Here is a 13030-nt window from a genome sequence, read left to right on the forward strand (position 1 = left end):
CCATCCAGTGGTACAAGCGCGCGGCGACTCTGGGCGACCCGCCTGCCATGTACAAGGTCGGCATGATTCTGCTCAAGGGGCTCCTGGGCCAGCCCAAGAACCCGCGGGAGGCGGTTGGCTGGCTGAAACGGGCGGCCGAGCGGGCCGATGCGGAAAACCCGCATGCCCTTCACGAGCTCGGATTGCTGTACGAGTCGGCCCAGCCCAACGATGTCATCATCCGCGACGAGCAGTACGCCCTGTCTCTGTTCCAGCAGGCGGCCGAGATTGGCTACAAGTTCTCGCAGTTCCGACTGGGCTGTGCTTACGAGTACGGACTGCTAGGATGCCCAATCGACCCCAGACTATCCATTGTCTGGTACTCGAGGGCTGCTCAGCAGGAGGAGCACCAGTCGGAGCTGGCCCTGAGCGGCTGGTACCTGACCGGCAGCGAAGGCGTCCTCGGCCAGAGCGATACCGAGGCGTATCTGTGGGCGAGGAAAGCTGCCGTTGCCGGACTGGCCAAGGCAGAGTACGCGATGGGATACTTTACAGAGGTGGGAATAGGTGTCCCGGCCAACCTGGAAGATGCCAAGCGGTGGTATTGGCGAGCAGCTGGTGAGTCCCATCCATATAGAAGGATCTATTTCATATCGTATATAGGTTTGATGCTGACTCGATGCTATAGCCCAGGACTTCCCAAAGGCCCGAGAACGGCTGGAAGACCTGAAGCGATCCGGAAAGGAAAAGGCCCGTCCGAGGGAGCGTATTTCGCGAAGCCGTATCGAGAAGCAAGACGGAGACTGCGTGTTAATGTAGAGGCGATAATCTTCTTACTCTCTTCTCTCTTCTTCTTCTTCTTCTTTCCTCTCTTAGTTTTGACTTCTTCTTGTGTATCGTAGGGGAATAGGCGAGAAGATGGAGGAAGATTTCTTGTTGTTCTTGACAAAGAAGAAAGAATACCCAAGCAAGGAAAGCGAGTTAGGTGTTCTTTTCATTTCTTCGTTTTTTAGATACCAAGTGGGCAGAATGGAATGGGTTCATGGAAAGCTGACGTTGTCTTGACCGATGTCTGCATGTGTTTTTCTTGTTCGTCTGATACACTATCATTAGTGCTTTCTGACGTTTTCTCTTCCGTCTCTTCTCTACTTTCCTTTCCATTCGATGTATAACATAGGTGCATATATGAGATGTTATACTTTACACGTAAATGACTCGAGTCAGATAAACCTGGCTTCAACAGAAAAAGAGCCAGTGCCGATAGTCGCCCACGAGACGCTGCCAAGGCTGAGCGGCGGCCGTCGAGAGGCGTCGCATGATGGATGACTCGCTGCAGAGTGACGTCGTTGATGGTGTGGTGGTCCGGGGTCATGTCGACTCTCTGCGGTGCTGAGCATCAGATACGAACAACGGAGCTTTAGTCGCTGATCAGGTAGCAATCGGGGCATTTGCTGCTTGTCAAATGCTCGTCAAGAAGCAGTGCTCCATTGCCCCGTAAGCCTGACGAGCGTCTAGGTGCCAAGGGCTCGATGGCGAATAGCCTGCAGTGGAACAAGGGATGGAGGTGCAAGCCCTGTGCTCGCTTCGACTGCGCGTGTATAGTGCAGCTTGGCAGGTAAGGTAGTAGCGTAATAGCATCACCGCCTGTTTGCGGATCTTGCGGGGGAAGATTCTCGACCGCGTGAGCCGCAGCAGAAATCCATCTCTGATCCATGATCCCGGCCAGCAGATGAGGACCCGTACGGTTGCATGTTCATGTACGAAGGAAGACTCGAGGTGAGGCGCATCAAATCTCTCTTCCAGAAAGTGCTGGTCTCTTGTCTAGAGTCGATTCGATACTGCTTTTGGCGATGAACGCGCTGAGAAACCAAACACAACGTACGGAGTATCAGGGAGCTCCTTGTCCGTAGCTCCAGTGCCACAACGTCGCTAGCAACAGCACGAGGCGTCAACTAGGCCAACTTCCAGGGCTCATATCAGCCCCCCATGGTCCCCGCTGCCGTCATCAAACATGGAATGGCTAGGGCGCATCCATGGCGGGAGAGCCGTTGAGCCAGTGGGGGTTTCCAGGCAGTGGCATGTGCAGCAGCTCTGGCGCTTCACCTGACTCGTCGTATCGCCTGCGGTTGGGCCATCCAGCGCTGCCATTGTGCCCTTGTCCGGGGTTTGGGAGCGGCTAGTGCTGTGGTCTCTGCTGCTGATCAGCCATTGTCTATCAAGGTGGTGCTGGAACGAGGAACTAGCAAGGTAGCAGTGGAATCGATACCCTTGATTTTGACTCGCCCGAGCCCTCCAGACCAGACACACTGGCATCATGAGCAACTCGAGGGTCTGATAACGTCTGGTCTCTTCCATCCCAGGTGGGCCAGATCTCGCGCTAGGTAGATGGAAGTTGCAAGATCTCGGGGCCTTTCTTTCGTTGATTAGCCAGCCATCAGTCGACTAAACTGTTAGTTAGCACGTGCGGAGCAAGAACGTTCGAGACACTGACTTCATTCCTCCACGCTCGGCCATCTTCCTCTCCTCCATCCTCCTCCTGTATATGTTCCTCTTCCTCTCCCCCTAACCGCGACGTATCCCTCATCTTCTCTCTCCTGTGCAGCTCCCTACTCACCTCTTATCTGGCTTCTCCTCCCTCTTATCCTCTAGCTGCCATATCGTCCCTGATATTCTCGACGCCACAAGCAAAAGGACATCCTGTGTCGAATCTAAGCCTGCGCGTTGCTGGTCTTCGCCGATCTTGTTATTCGCCCTCGCAGTCTCGCCGCATCGCTCCAGACCCGGATCTTATTGTCCTTCATCTGAAACCTGCCCCTTTTGGCCGTTTTCTGGATCGTACCGTTGCCTCTGTGGCGTGTCTCTCTGGCATGTCTCACAGCTATTCTTAGACTGGACATAACGACACAGCATTGAGAAACACCATACCATCTTCTCCCTCCGCGCCTACAAGCCTATCTCATCATTTCCCTTGATATTCCCTCGCTGAATATATTACCCCCATGTATCTTTGACCAGTCTTTCCTTTTGAAAGTCAATCTCGGTATCTGGTTATTTGAAGCTTCTATACTCTTAACGCTCGTGGCGGCTGTATCTAGCGTTTGGTCTCATCCGCATCAATCGATATGGCGCCCGAAGGGCAACCCAAGCAAAGCCGGTGGCGCCTCGGCCGTCGCGGAGATGCGAGAGCTGATAATGCCGGTGAAAAGGCTGGGCCGGCCAAATGGAGCATGGGCATGTTGAACGATCCGGAAACTATCGAGGTTCCAGGTGAGCAGCTGTCTGCGCTATGAAACGCGTCCATTCTTCTCCATGTCTTCAGCTTCAGCACTTTTAAGCAGCTTCCTAACGCCCTTCCTTGGTTTGCAGGCTCCGTCTTGCTGCTGGCTAGTGACCGCAATGAGCCACTTGGTCTGCGCAATGTTCATGCTCGCACTTCACACTCATCCATTCCAGTTGGCTTTGCTGTGTCTCCCGGCGGCACTCAGCCATCTCCGTGGGAACAGCCCGAGTCCGAGAAGCCGGTCAATGAGTCCGCAGGCAAGAAGAAGACGGGCGACGGTAAGATCATCCTGGAACCGCAACCCGAAGATTCCGTCAACGACCCCCTGAACTGGCCAACCTGGCGGCGAGATTGCGCTCTCCTGTCACTGGGATTCTACTGCATGATCGGAGGCGGCATGACGCCCCTGATCGCTGCGGGATTCACCAACGTTGCGCAGGACTTTGATGTCTCGGTCGAGCGCGTGTCGTTGACCACTGGCCTTTACATGATGGGCTTGGGCCTGGGGTCCGTTATTGCCTCTCCCACGGCCATCCTGTTCGGCAAACGGCCCGTGTATCTCGCCGGAGCCATTCTCTTCATCGGCACCTGCATCTGGGCTGGATATTCGCCCAGCTTCGGTTCCCTCATCGCCGCCAGAGTCTTCCAGGGCGTTGCCGTGTCCCCAGTGGAATGTCTGCCGTCTGCCACCATTGCCGAAATCTTCTTCCTCCACGAGCGCGCATACCGCATCGGAATCTACACCCTCTTGCTTTTGGGAGGCAAGAACATTATTCCTCTCGTCAGCGCTGCCATCATTGGCCGCTTCGGCTGGCGCTGGGCTTTCTTGTACGTTGCAAATCCTCTTCGTCCACTCCTTCTCCAAAGCCCGCCATCGTCTCTTGTTCCTTGTCCAAGTTCAAGTTCTAACCTGGGTTTTACCTTCTTCTCAGTATTGTTGCCATGGTCGTTGCATTTGCATTTGTCCTACTGTTTCTCTTCGTCCCAGAGACTTTCTGGGATAGAACGCCGACACGGCGAGTTTCCAGACGACCTAGCTTCCTTCGCCGGTTGTCATCCCGCCATGCCGACCCGGCTCATGCATCTGCCGGCCCACTCTCGCCTCGGGGGAAGTCGCCCGAGAGCTCACGGTCTCCTGGAGTTATCGAGCGTCGCAGAGAGGTACATGTCGAGTTTACGCCAAACGTTGAGCCACCGTTTCCTTCGCATGAGGGCCAAGAACCCTTGGGGAAAGACATGGAGTTGCCGTCTGGGAGTCCTCAAGTGGGATTCGTAGACCCACCGCTGGAGAACCACAAAGAAGAGGGAACTGATCAAGAGGGAGGCAAACGGGGAGAATCCTCGCGCGGACCGTCTATCCACAGTCCGCGGGCCTCCCTCACGTCGCCGCGGCCCAGCTTGGCTCCTGAACGCGGCCGAAGACTCCATCCAGCATCCCATCCCACTCACAGCGCAGCGGATAGCACGGTAACTGCCGAGTATTACTCGACAGCGCCCAACCTCGACAACGAAAGATTGCCCTCATGGAATTTTAGAGCGCCCCCCAAGGTCAAGATGTACACCCACAACCTCCGCAACCAGCCGGCTCAGACCTTCATCCAGCAGCTTAAGCCCTATCACGGACGGCTCAACAACGACAACTGGTTCAAAGTCGCGGCCAGGCCATTCATCCTGTTTGCGTACCCCGCCGTCCTTTGGTCTGCTGTCATCTATGCCTGCTCCATTGGCTGGCTGATCGTCATTTCCGAGAATCTGGCTGTCATCTACCGTAATCCGGATGGGTACAACTTCACGGCTCTCCAAACCGGTCTCGTATACGTGTCACCCTTTGTCGGCGGCATCCTCGGTACCGGCGTGGCGGGTAAAATTAGCGATATTATCGTCCGGGCCATGGCCCGTCGCAATGGCGGCATGTACGAGCCAGAGTTCCGCCTCATCATGGCCATACCGATCCTCCTCACCACGTGCATTGGGCTCATGGGATTTGGGTGGTCGGCGCAGGAGAGGGACAGCTGGATTGTCCCCACCATCTTCTTCGGCATCACCTCCTTCGGCTGCTCCCTCGGCTCGACAACGTCCATCACCTTTTGCGTCGACAGCTACCGCCAGTACGCTGGCGAGGCCCTGGTGACGCTCAACTTTTCCAAGAATGTGCTTCACGGCCTGGTGTTCAGTCTGTTCATTTCCCAGTGGCTGGCGGATGATGGCTCAAGGAGCGTGTATATCTATCTCGGCGTCATTCAGCTCATCTTTTGCCTTTGCTCCATTCCCATGTACATCTTTGGCAAGAGGGCCCGCATGTGGACGGCGCGCAAGAACCTCATGGAGAAGTTCTAATTGGCAGCATACGTGCATTTGTCTTTTCTTTCCTTCCAAAGGGTGAAGATTGAGTCATGTTCACACAAGATGTTGCTTTGACGAGCATCATACGGCGTTGTTTTGGGAGGTTATTTGCTTTTCTGGTTTCTTTTGGCTCTCTCTGCACGGGGGGCATGCATATGACAAAGTTAGTCTTTACAGCATTGATTAACTAGAGATATCCCGTTTCACTCATCGGTAGTGAGACATACCTTGCTTTATATGGCTACCAGGCTACATATGTACACAATATATATATATATCGTCACATCTGCAGCCACTTTGTATCTGCACCGTGATAGCGAATAGGGACCAATGTCATGGAATCTCGAATCCGTTCTGCTTCGATACCCAGTTTACAGGTAGCGCCATGTAGCTCATACTGCATGCATGTTGCGCGTCTGTACGCCTCGAGTACCGTGACGAGCAGTACCATCTGCCGATACCCAACAAAGACCAATGAGAGCATCCAACTCGAACTCCAGGTCCAACAGCAATATGCAGGTCGACCGTACAGTGTGAGCCTCTCCTCAACACGCACGAATACGAAGTGACACAATATGCATGGTATAGGCAGCAGTATCTACTGCAACCTATGGTGCCCAATCTTGCAAAGTGCTTCCCTGGAGGCAACGAGAGAAAAAGTCAGGATCTAGTCGCCCAGCAAGGTCGAATCGTTCCCTATACGCCTGGTATCGGACCTCTTGAGCAGCTCTTCATCATCATGAATGGCAAAACGAACCGCCTTGCCTCATCAACGGGGAACGGGCATCTTGGTTCCGCCCAGGATTGGCGAGCGGCCACGCCTTGTCGATTCTTCCAGATGGGATCGTGCACCAAGGGATCTTCATGTTCCTTTTCTCATACCAGCGGTATTCCCATTAGGTTTCCCCTGGAACCTCAAAAGGTAACATAGTCTCCTTTCCTCGTGAAGATCCCAGCCCGCGAGGATGACCGCTAATTTCTGTCGTTATAGCGAGGCGTGCAATTCGAGAAAACCGGAACAAACGACCGTCCTACCGCCACTGCACTTCCTGAGAGTGCAAAGCCAGCTTGCAGATTCTTCAAGGCTGGGAATTGCGTATATGGGGAGAAATGTCTGTTCCGTCATGCTGAAGAGAATTTGGCCAATTTGGCCCCTCGAGATGCCGCCCCTGCTCCTCTTGCTGTAACAGATGCAGTTGAGGTTCGTGATCCACCCTGAAAGCTCACAAAGATCATTTCCATCCTTACTCGAGACTTTGGAGTGGTGGATCGGTCAAATGAAGAATGAATGCTGACGAAACTGTTGTAGGACGAACCCAAGCAGGACGACTTCTCGAGAACTATCGGAGGCGCATTCGTACAATTCGAGGCCGGTGCTCGCGTATCCAAGATCCGCCTGCCCAGCGATTTCTCTGCCGTCCGTATCAACGGATTGCCGCAAGGCACACCTGAGCAATCGGTTCGGGATATGCTCGTTGAAAGGGGGTTCGACATCGGCGTCGACGACGTGTATATGTTGCACATGGATGGCAGCTCCGGAGCGTCTGTAAGGTCGGACGATCCGTCTTTCTCCAAGAGGCTGTGTGCCATGTTCCACTCTGGCTATACATGGAAGGGTGTCAAATTACACGCAACGCCAATCGCTGCGCCCATGCCCTCGGGCCACAACGCTCGACGGGTGGACTGCAAGAAGGTGCACATATCGTGGCACAAAGCGGTCCGAAATGCCTGGTTAAACTTTGGCAACGCAGATACTGCCAAGAGAGTGAGGGAATTGTTCTCGAAGGGTACCTATCGGATCTTGGATCAGAAAGTCACAACGGGGCCAGCTACTGAATCTCAGTCGGCTTTTCCTTCGTATGCGTGGTCACCGTCTAATAGGAACCGCGTCAACTGGACAGTCATGTTGACTGACGTACCATCTACCGCCGAGAGGAAGGACATCTTGCAAGCCATCACACTGGAGCGGAACAGGCCTCAACATGTCGAATTTGGCCCGCCAACGTATTCAACCGACGCTGAACAGGCTTCGGTCATGATACGCTCACTTTTGACGACTATTGGACCTTTGGAGTATTTTGAGATTACGTTAGAGACCAACGCCAGGCGAGTCAAAGCCACTGCTCGCTTCTTGGACGAGTCCGATGCTCGGAGAGCTGTCACAGAGCTCGACAAAAAGGAGCTACCTTTCCATCGCAAGGCGCGGTTGACTGTCCAGATGGTGTACTCGGCCAAATTCAAAGCCGGCACAAACATCTACAACGCTGTCTATCACAGGATTCTGACCCAGCAGAAGACTTGGAAAGACAAGAACGTCTTCTTCAAAGCGTACAACAGCGCCGATCCCCTAAAGAGGTTCAGGCTCTTGAAGCTCGAGGGAGAATCGGCAGATGATGTTGCGGTTGCCAAGGCGGACCTCGAGTCTATTCTTGGCGGCGTTGTTGCGAAGGCGGACGGCATCACTCTCTGGGATTCCTCCCTCAAAGCCAATGGTCAGCTTTTCCAAGCCATCAAGAAGCTAGAGGCAGAGCTTTCCGTGACTATTCTCCGGGATAGAGGCAAATCTGAATTGCGTCTTTTCGGGTCTCAGCCCCGTTGCGAGGAGGCGGAGCGTCGGCTTGCTGACCTGATTCGAGTCGAGTCACTGTCGACGTCCGCCAGGGTCATTGAACTCGAACCTCACAAGTTCTTCTGGGCCTGCCATGGGGGGTTCAAAAAAATTGCTGCCAGACTTGGGCCCGAAAAGGCATCGTTTGACATCATTTCCACACCCAAGAAAATTGTCATATCCGGCTCGCTGGAAGACTATGACGTTGCTCTGGCGATCATGGAAGGCCGAGAGCAAGTCGCAGAGCCAGTCGTGCAGCATGGACTCCGTGAAGCGGCACAGGACTGCTCTGTTTGCTGGACAGAAGCGGAGAGCCCCGTCAAGACCAGCTGTGGCCACGTTTACTGCCAAGAATGCTTCGAAAGTAGCTGCACGGCAGGAGACGGGACTGCCGCAGACTTTGCCATCCTTTGCCATGGGAACCAAGGCAACTGTAAGGATGTCATGACTATTGAAGATCTTCAGGAGCATCTCTCTTCTTCTGCGCTTGAGGACGTGCTTGAACGATCTTTTTCGTCCTATATCAAGCGACATCCTAACGAATTCCGCTATTGTCCCACTCCAGACTGCGGCCACATCTATAGAGTCTCCCCAGAGGCGAGAACTCAGAACTGCTCCAATTGTCTCAGGCCAACCTGTTCCGCTTGCCATGAGCCGCATGTCGGCATGTCGTGCGCAGAACACCAGGACCTCAAGTCGGGAGGATACCAGGCGCTGACCAAGCTCAAGAAAGAGCTGGGCATCAAGGACTGCCCAAAGTGTAAAACTCCACTGGAAAAGATCTCCGGGTGCAACCACATGACGTGCATAGCCTGCGAGGCTCACATTTGCTGGGTGTGTTTGATGACTTTTCCGAAGGGCGTGGGTATATATGAGCATATGGGGAAGCTGCATGGAGGGCATATCGACCTGCCGCAGCTGTAGATAGACGCCAGTCTAGAAACAGATGTCAGCTGAAGGTCCATAGGCAGAAGGAGAAAGAATGATAATATGGTACCGTTGACTGCCTTCCCCAATCCAGAATTAGGTATTGGAATATCTAAGCAATGAAATGCTTCTCCCATTATCCTCCTTAATGGTCGGGGGGGTTGGTGGTGTAAGCTTTTCGGCATCTGTGAAGTATCTATATAGTAGATACAATGCATTGTAGGGCGTCGGTCGAGGCCACAAGCTGAGAGCAAATAGTGTATCTGAAAATCTGAGGTGAGTCTCAGCTTAGATTTCACATTAACAATCTTGTTTTGCTTTGCAAAGCATGAAAAAGTGTGCGTAATGTCAAAGGTATGAGCGAGCGAGTGTAGAATATGAAAGTATGTGCTCAGTGATGTACGCACCGTGCGAGCACTCAAGCGCGTGTTCGCACCGTCCCCGCCCCCACCATGACTCTTTCCTCAAAATCGTCGACCGGGACTTGCCTTTGATGCTAATCCCAGAGAAATGAGAACTGCTGTGCTTCAACTTCATCTTGTCTGTTTGCTGCTCCCCCCTTTCCAAGTATTATTTTGACAATATCTCAGCTTAATTTGTATCAAGCTTTATTGCTCAATTCATCTTCCCAACGCATTTGATCTCATACCTTTTCCATATCCTCTTCAACCTCGCTTTTGACCGGGAACATGTCACGCAAGATTCCGCCCCTTCTTGAGCCATATCTCGGGCTACCCGAGGAGGCATCCCTGATAGTCCTGACAAACATCATGGGAGCGACGTCAAACTGGCTCGTCCTACGGTACCTTTACTCCATACTTCAGGGACGAGGCATTGGCGGAGACGAGGCAGGGACAGACTCCGGAGTCGTGCTTGTGAGCTTCATGAGAGATTTGACTTTCTGGAGAGAGGGCGCGAGCAGATTAGTGAGTAGTTGCGAGACCCCTCTACAATGATCATTCACTCTTCCCATCAAATCTTTAGGTACTTATAACAATCTTGCCAGGGATTGGACTTGGACGGCCTCAGTAGAGCCGGCAAGTTCAGCTTTGTGGACGGGCTGACAGGCCTGCTCTCAGGAGGCCAAGGGTCAGAAGCTACTGCGGACAAAGGGCGGATATTAAAGAGCGGCAAGCTGGAAGGCGTGAGGAGAGGCATCGAAGCAGCCATTGGAGATGTGAGATCAAGTTCCAAGATCCTGATCGTGGATCAACTAGACGAGCTGTTGGCGATATCTGGAGAAGACGACGTGACAGCTCTGGCGCTGGAGGGAATGCTCTTATCCCTTAGAGAGGTGAGTCATGGAGAGGACATTCGTCACTTCACGAGCTAACATAAGAATGCAATGCCCAGCGAGTCCACGCGACCATTCTCGCCTTGTCCGCCGACGATGCTCTTCTGCGCGCTCAGACCACGTCCTTGGAGCGCTCTCATGCGGCGCTGGTGCTCGCGCAGGCACATGCCGCCGACCTAGTCCTTAGTCTTAGGATGCTGGACACGGGCGTGGCCAAGGATGTCAGCGGTGTGGTGAGGATCGCGGTGCGGAAAGAGGAGAGAGGTGAGGATGCAGAGTATTTGTACCACGTTGGGGCGGACGGGAATGTCAAGGTGTTTGAGAGGGGGACTTAAGGGTGGACGACAAGTCTTACTAGGTAATGATGAAGTGTAATGGCATCTTGAGGCGCATCTACTACGGAGACTGGACATTGGAAATGGCAATTGGATGAATAGATGGAGGAGCGCATGGATGAGATGAATGGGAAGCATTCTACACATAAAGCATCTCAGCAAAGCTTGCATCAAGAAGCAGAGGCGAAGAACAAGGCACAGGCGGCTTGAAGAATCAGGATTGCCATTTCATAACTCTCGTCGCCTGAATCCTCTAACGGAATCTCTGGCGCGAAAGTAAAAAGCAGTTGCGGTCCGTTTTTTCTCATAAACACCATTTGTCCCATGCTCCAGCCGCCTTCCTTGATCAATCGCCCAAATTTTACATCCACCGCCACGTTCCACTCGAATCCATGCTGCGAGAAGAGGAAAAGAAGAAAAAGAAGAACAGAAGAAAGACCTGAAAAAAGTTGATCCGGCAGGAAAACGTCGCTCATCACTTGGTAGAGGGCGGGCAAGAGATGAGTGAGAAGATGCAAAAGTTGTGTTTCGTTTCGCCAGTACTCATTAAAACCTCATGGACGCGGGGATTATTGTTCTTTTTTTGGTTTCTTCTATTTTCCTCGTTTCTCTCTCTCTCCCTCTTCTACCCTTTTGTGCATAAGAATCCGGTGTAGCGACGAAGAAAAAAACAAAAAACCAGTAGAAGCAGAAAGAGAGCTCCGAAACGCTCACTCCAAAGTGTTGTTTGTCACTTAAGACTCCTGCTCAGCGGACTTCTTGCCAACCCTGGCGTTCTTGGGGGCGCCGGTCTGGAAGCCGTTCTTGAATCGTCGGGAAACGTCCTTGAGGTAGCGGCAGCGGCCGGTTCCGACAGTCCTTCTCCGCTTGGCCTTCTCGCTCCAGTTGTCTGCAAAGAGAAAGTTTCGTTAGGACGTCAATTCTCGCGCGCTTGGGGTAAGGTAGCGGGGACAGGGGAGACAGTTTGCGTCTCTTGGTGTTCGACTGATAGAACAAGTTTGGGAGAGCACATACACTTTCGCATCTTGGCGGCGGGGTATCCGCAAGAGGCACACTCATGCTTCTGGACGTGCAGAGATCGGCGACCTGTTCCAACCATAATCAGCATGCCGAATCATTTCGTCGAAGCGTTCGATTCGATCCGCCATCCGTCGCAATTGACCGCTCCTCAGGTTGAATTCGTCGAGACGAGAGCCACTTCTCCAAGCCCGGTGGCATCTCCTTTTCGCTTTCCCTCTCCCATCCGTGTCTCTGGCCACAAGTCTCGATCAAATCTTTTCCCTTCGGGGCGGTCTGTTGCGACGGAGGCATCACGAATGCCGCGTTTCCGGTGGACTGAGGATATAAAACTAACCGCATCGTCGGCAGAGAGTGTGCGTCTTGTTGTGACGCTTACCAAAGCTGGAGGTACCCTTCGCTACACGCAGGATCAACAGTCAGCCTTATTTCATGACCCAACAGGAGTTCTTCGCCAGATCCCGTCCTCGATTCTCCCTAAAGGTATTTCGGGCATCGCGCAGCAATCTTTCGACATGATATGCGAGCTCTTTCGGGTTCGTAGAAACGGGATCTTCGAGGCGGCGAGCAGGAACAGCAGTATAACGTACTCATCTTGGCGGTCGGTGGTGGTTAGGCGTGAAGCTGGGGATGACGATTCACAGATTGTTAATTTGGACGGGAGAGCAACGCCTTTTTCGCGGTGGAGTGTCGAATTGCCAGCCCTAATTTTTGCGTGGGAGTGGCGTGGGCCTGGCCGCCCGTCTAAACCACGTGATGATACCCTCTCGCCTGTGCACGTGATGCACTTTTTTTCTTATCTCAATCTTGAGCTGACTCAGCATATCTTCTGGTCGGATTTTGGTGCTACTAGCAGCAGTAGTCTAAATGGTGTAGGCTGATGCATGGACGCCTCCCTCATCTGCTCTATTGAAGTTGAGAGTCATCTCATTCAAACTCAGTGCAAGTCAACTTGGATACTGTTGCGTACCCATCTATGCTTTACTCATTAGGCCACCATGCATACTTCGATGCCAATTCATACCTTGCTCATAACGGCTTGCTGAAAAGTTCAGGTGCCTTATCAAAAGGTAGATGCATCAGCCTCGCCCAGTGATTCTTCTACGCAAATGCAAGAAACATCACACATGGCTCTGGAAGTAGTGCCATCTCAAGTTTGACTGGTTTCGTCATTAGGTATCGCTGATGCCAAAAGTCAACCCTCTCATACAAGAAATAAGGCAAAAACAGAACATCAAGTAGTATAG

General features: G+C 52.8%; 5 protein-coding genes across 5 annotated transcripts in view; 4 read left to right on the forward strand and 1 right to left on the reverse strand.

Moving 5' to 3' along the window:
• BBK36DRAFT_1108448 (HCP-like protein) overlaps positions 1-798 on the forward strand; it is a gene marked incomplete at both ends in the record, with an annotated part of 2877 nt that extends 2079 nt beyond the window's left edge. Inside the window, 2 exons of the mRNA XM_024889365.1 lie at positions 9-597; positions 668-798. Of these exons, the coding sequence (XP_024753864.1) occupies positions 9-597; positions 668-798 (720 nt within the window). The remainder of the gene's footprint in view (positions 1-8; positions 598-667) is intronic.
• Positions 799-3079: 2281 nt separating this feature from the next.
• BBK36DRAFT_138923 (MFS general substrate transporter) lies at positions 3080-5596 on the forward strand (the record flags this gene model as incomplete). Its single annotated transcript, XM_024897456.1, has 4 exons — positions 3080-3246; positions 3346-4087; positions 4192-4426; positions 4550-5596. The coding sequence occupies exons 1-4, from the start codon at positions 3102-3104 to the stop codon at positions 5594-5596; spliced, it is 2169 nt and encodes a 722-aa protein (XP_024753865.1). The 5' UTR covers positions 3080-3101.
• A 407-nt stretch (positions 5597-6003) lies between these two features.
• Positions 6004-9134, forward strand: BBK36DRAFT_1174627 (hypothetical protein; the record flags this gene model as incomplete). The annotated part of the gene is made up of 3 exons (XM_024895931.1): positions 6004-6135; positions 6612-6785; positions 6912-9134. The coding sequence occupies 3 exons, from the start codon at positions 6004-6006 to the stop codon at positions 9132-9134; spliced, it is 2529 nt and encodes an 842-aa protein (XP_024753866.1).
• A 692-nt stretch (positions 9135-9826) lies between these two features.
• Positions 9827-10766, forward strand: BBK36DRAFT_1165070 (hypothetical protein; the record flags this gene model as incomplete). The annotated part of the gene is made up of 3 exons (XM_024894733.1): positions 9827-10063; positions 10144-10431; positions 10491-10766. 3 exons carry the CDS (start codon positions 9827-9829, stop codon positions 10764-10766), a joined length of 801 nt encoding a protein of 266 aa, XP_024753867.1.
• Positions 10767-11500: 734 nt separating this feature from the next.
• Positions 11501-12377, reverse strand: BBK36DRAFT_1165071 (ribosomal protein L37e; the record flags this gene model as incomplete). The annotated part of the gene is made up of 4 exons (XM_024894734.1): positions 11501-11655; positions 11781-11852; positions 12121-12183; positions 12374-12377. 4 exons carry the CDS (start codon positions 12375-12377, stop codon positions 11501-11503), a joined length of 294 nt encoding a protein of 97 aa, XP_024753868.1.
• Between the last annotated feature and the right edge of the window lie 653 nt (positions 12378-13030).

Source organism: Trichoderma citrinoviride (assembly GCF_003025115.1).
Source record: "Trichoderma citrinoviride strain TUCIM 6016 unplaced genomic scaffold BBK36scaffold_1, whole genome shotgun sequence".
Classification (NCBI taxonomy): domain Eukaryota; kingdom Fungi; phylum Ascomycota; class Sordariomycetes; order Hypocreales; family Hypocreaceae; genus Trichoderma; species Trichoderma citrinoviride.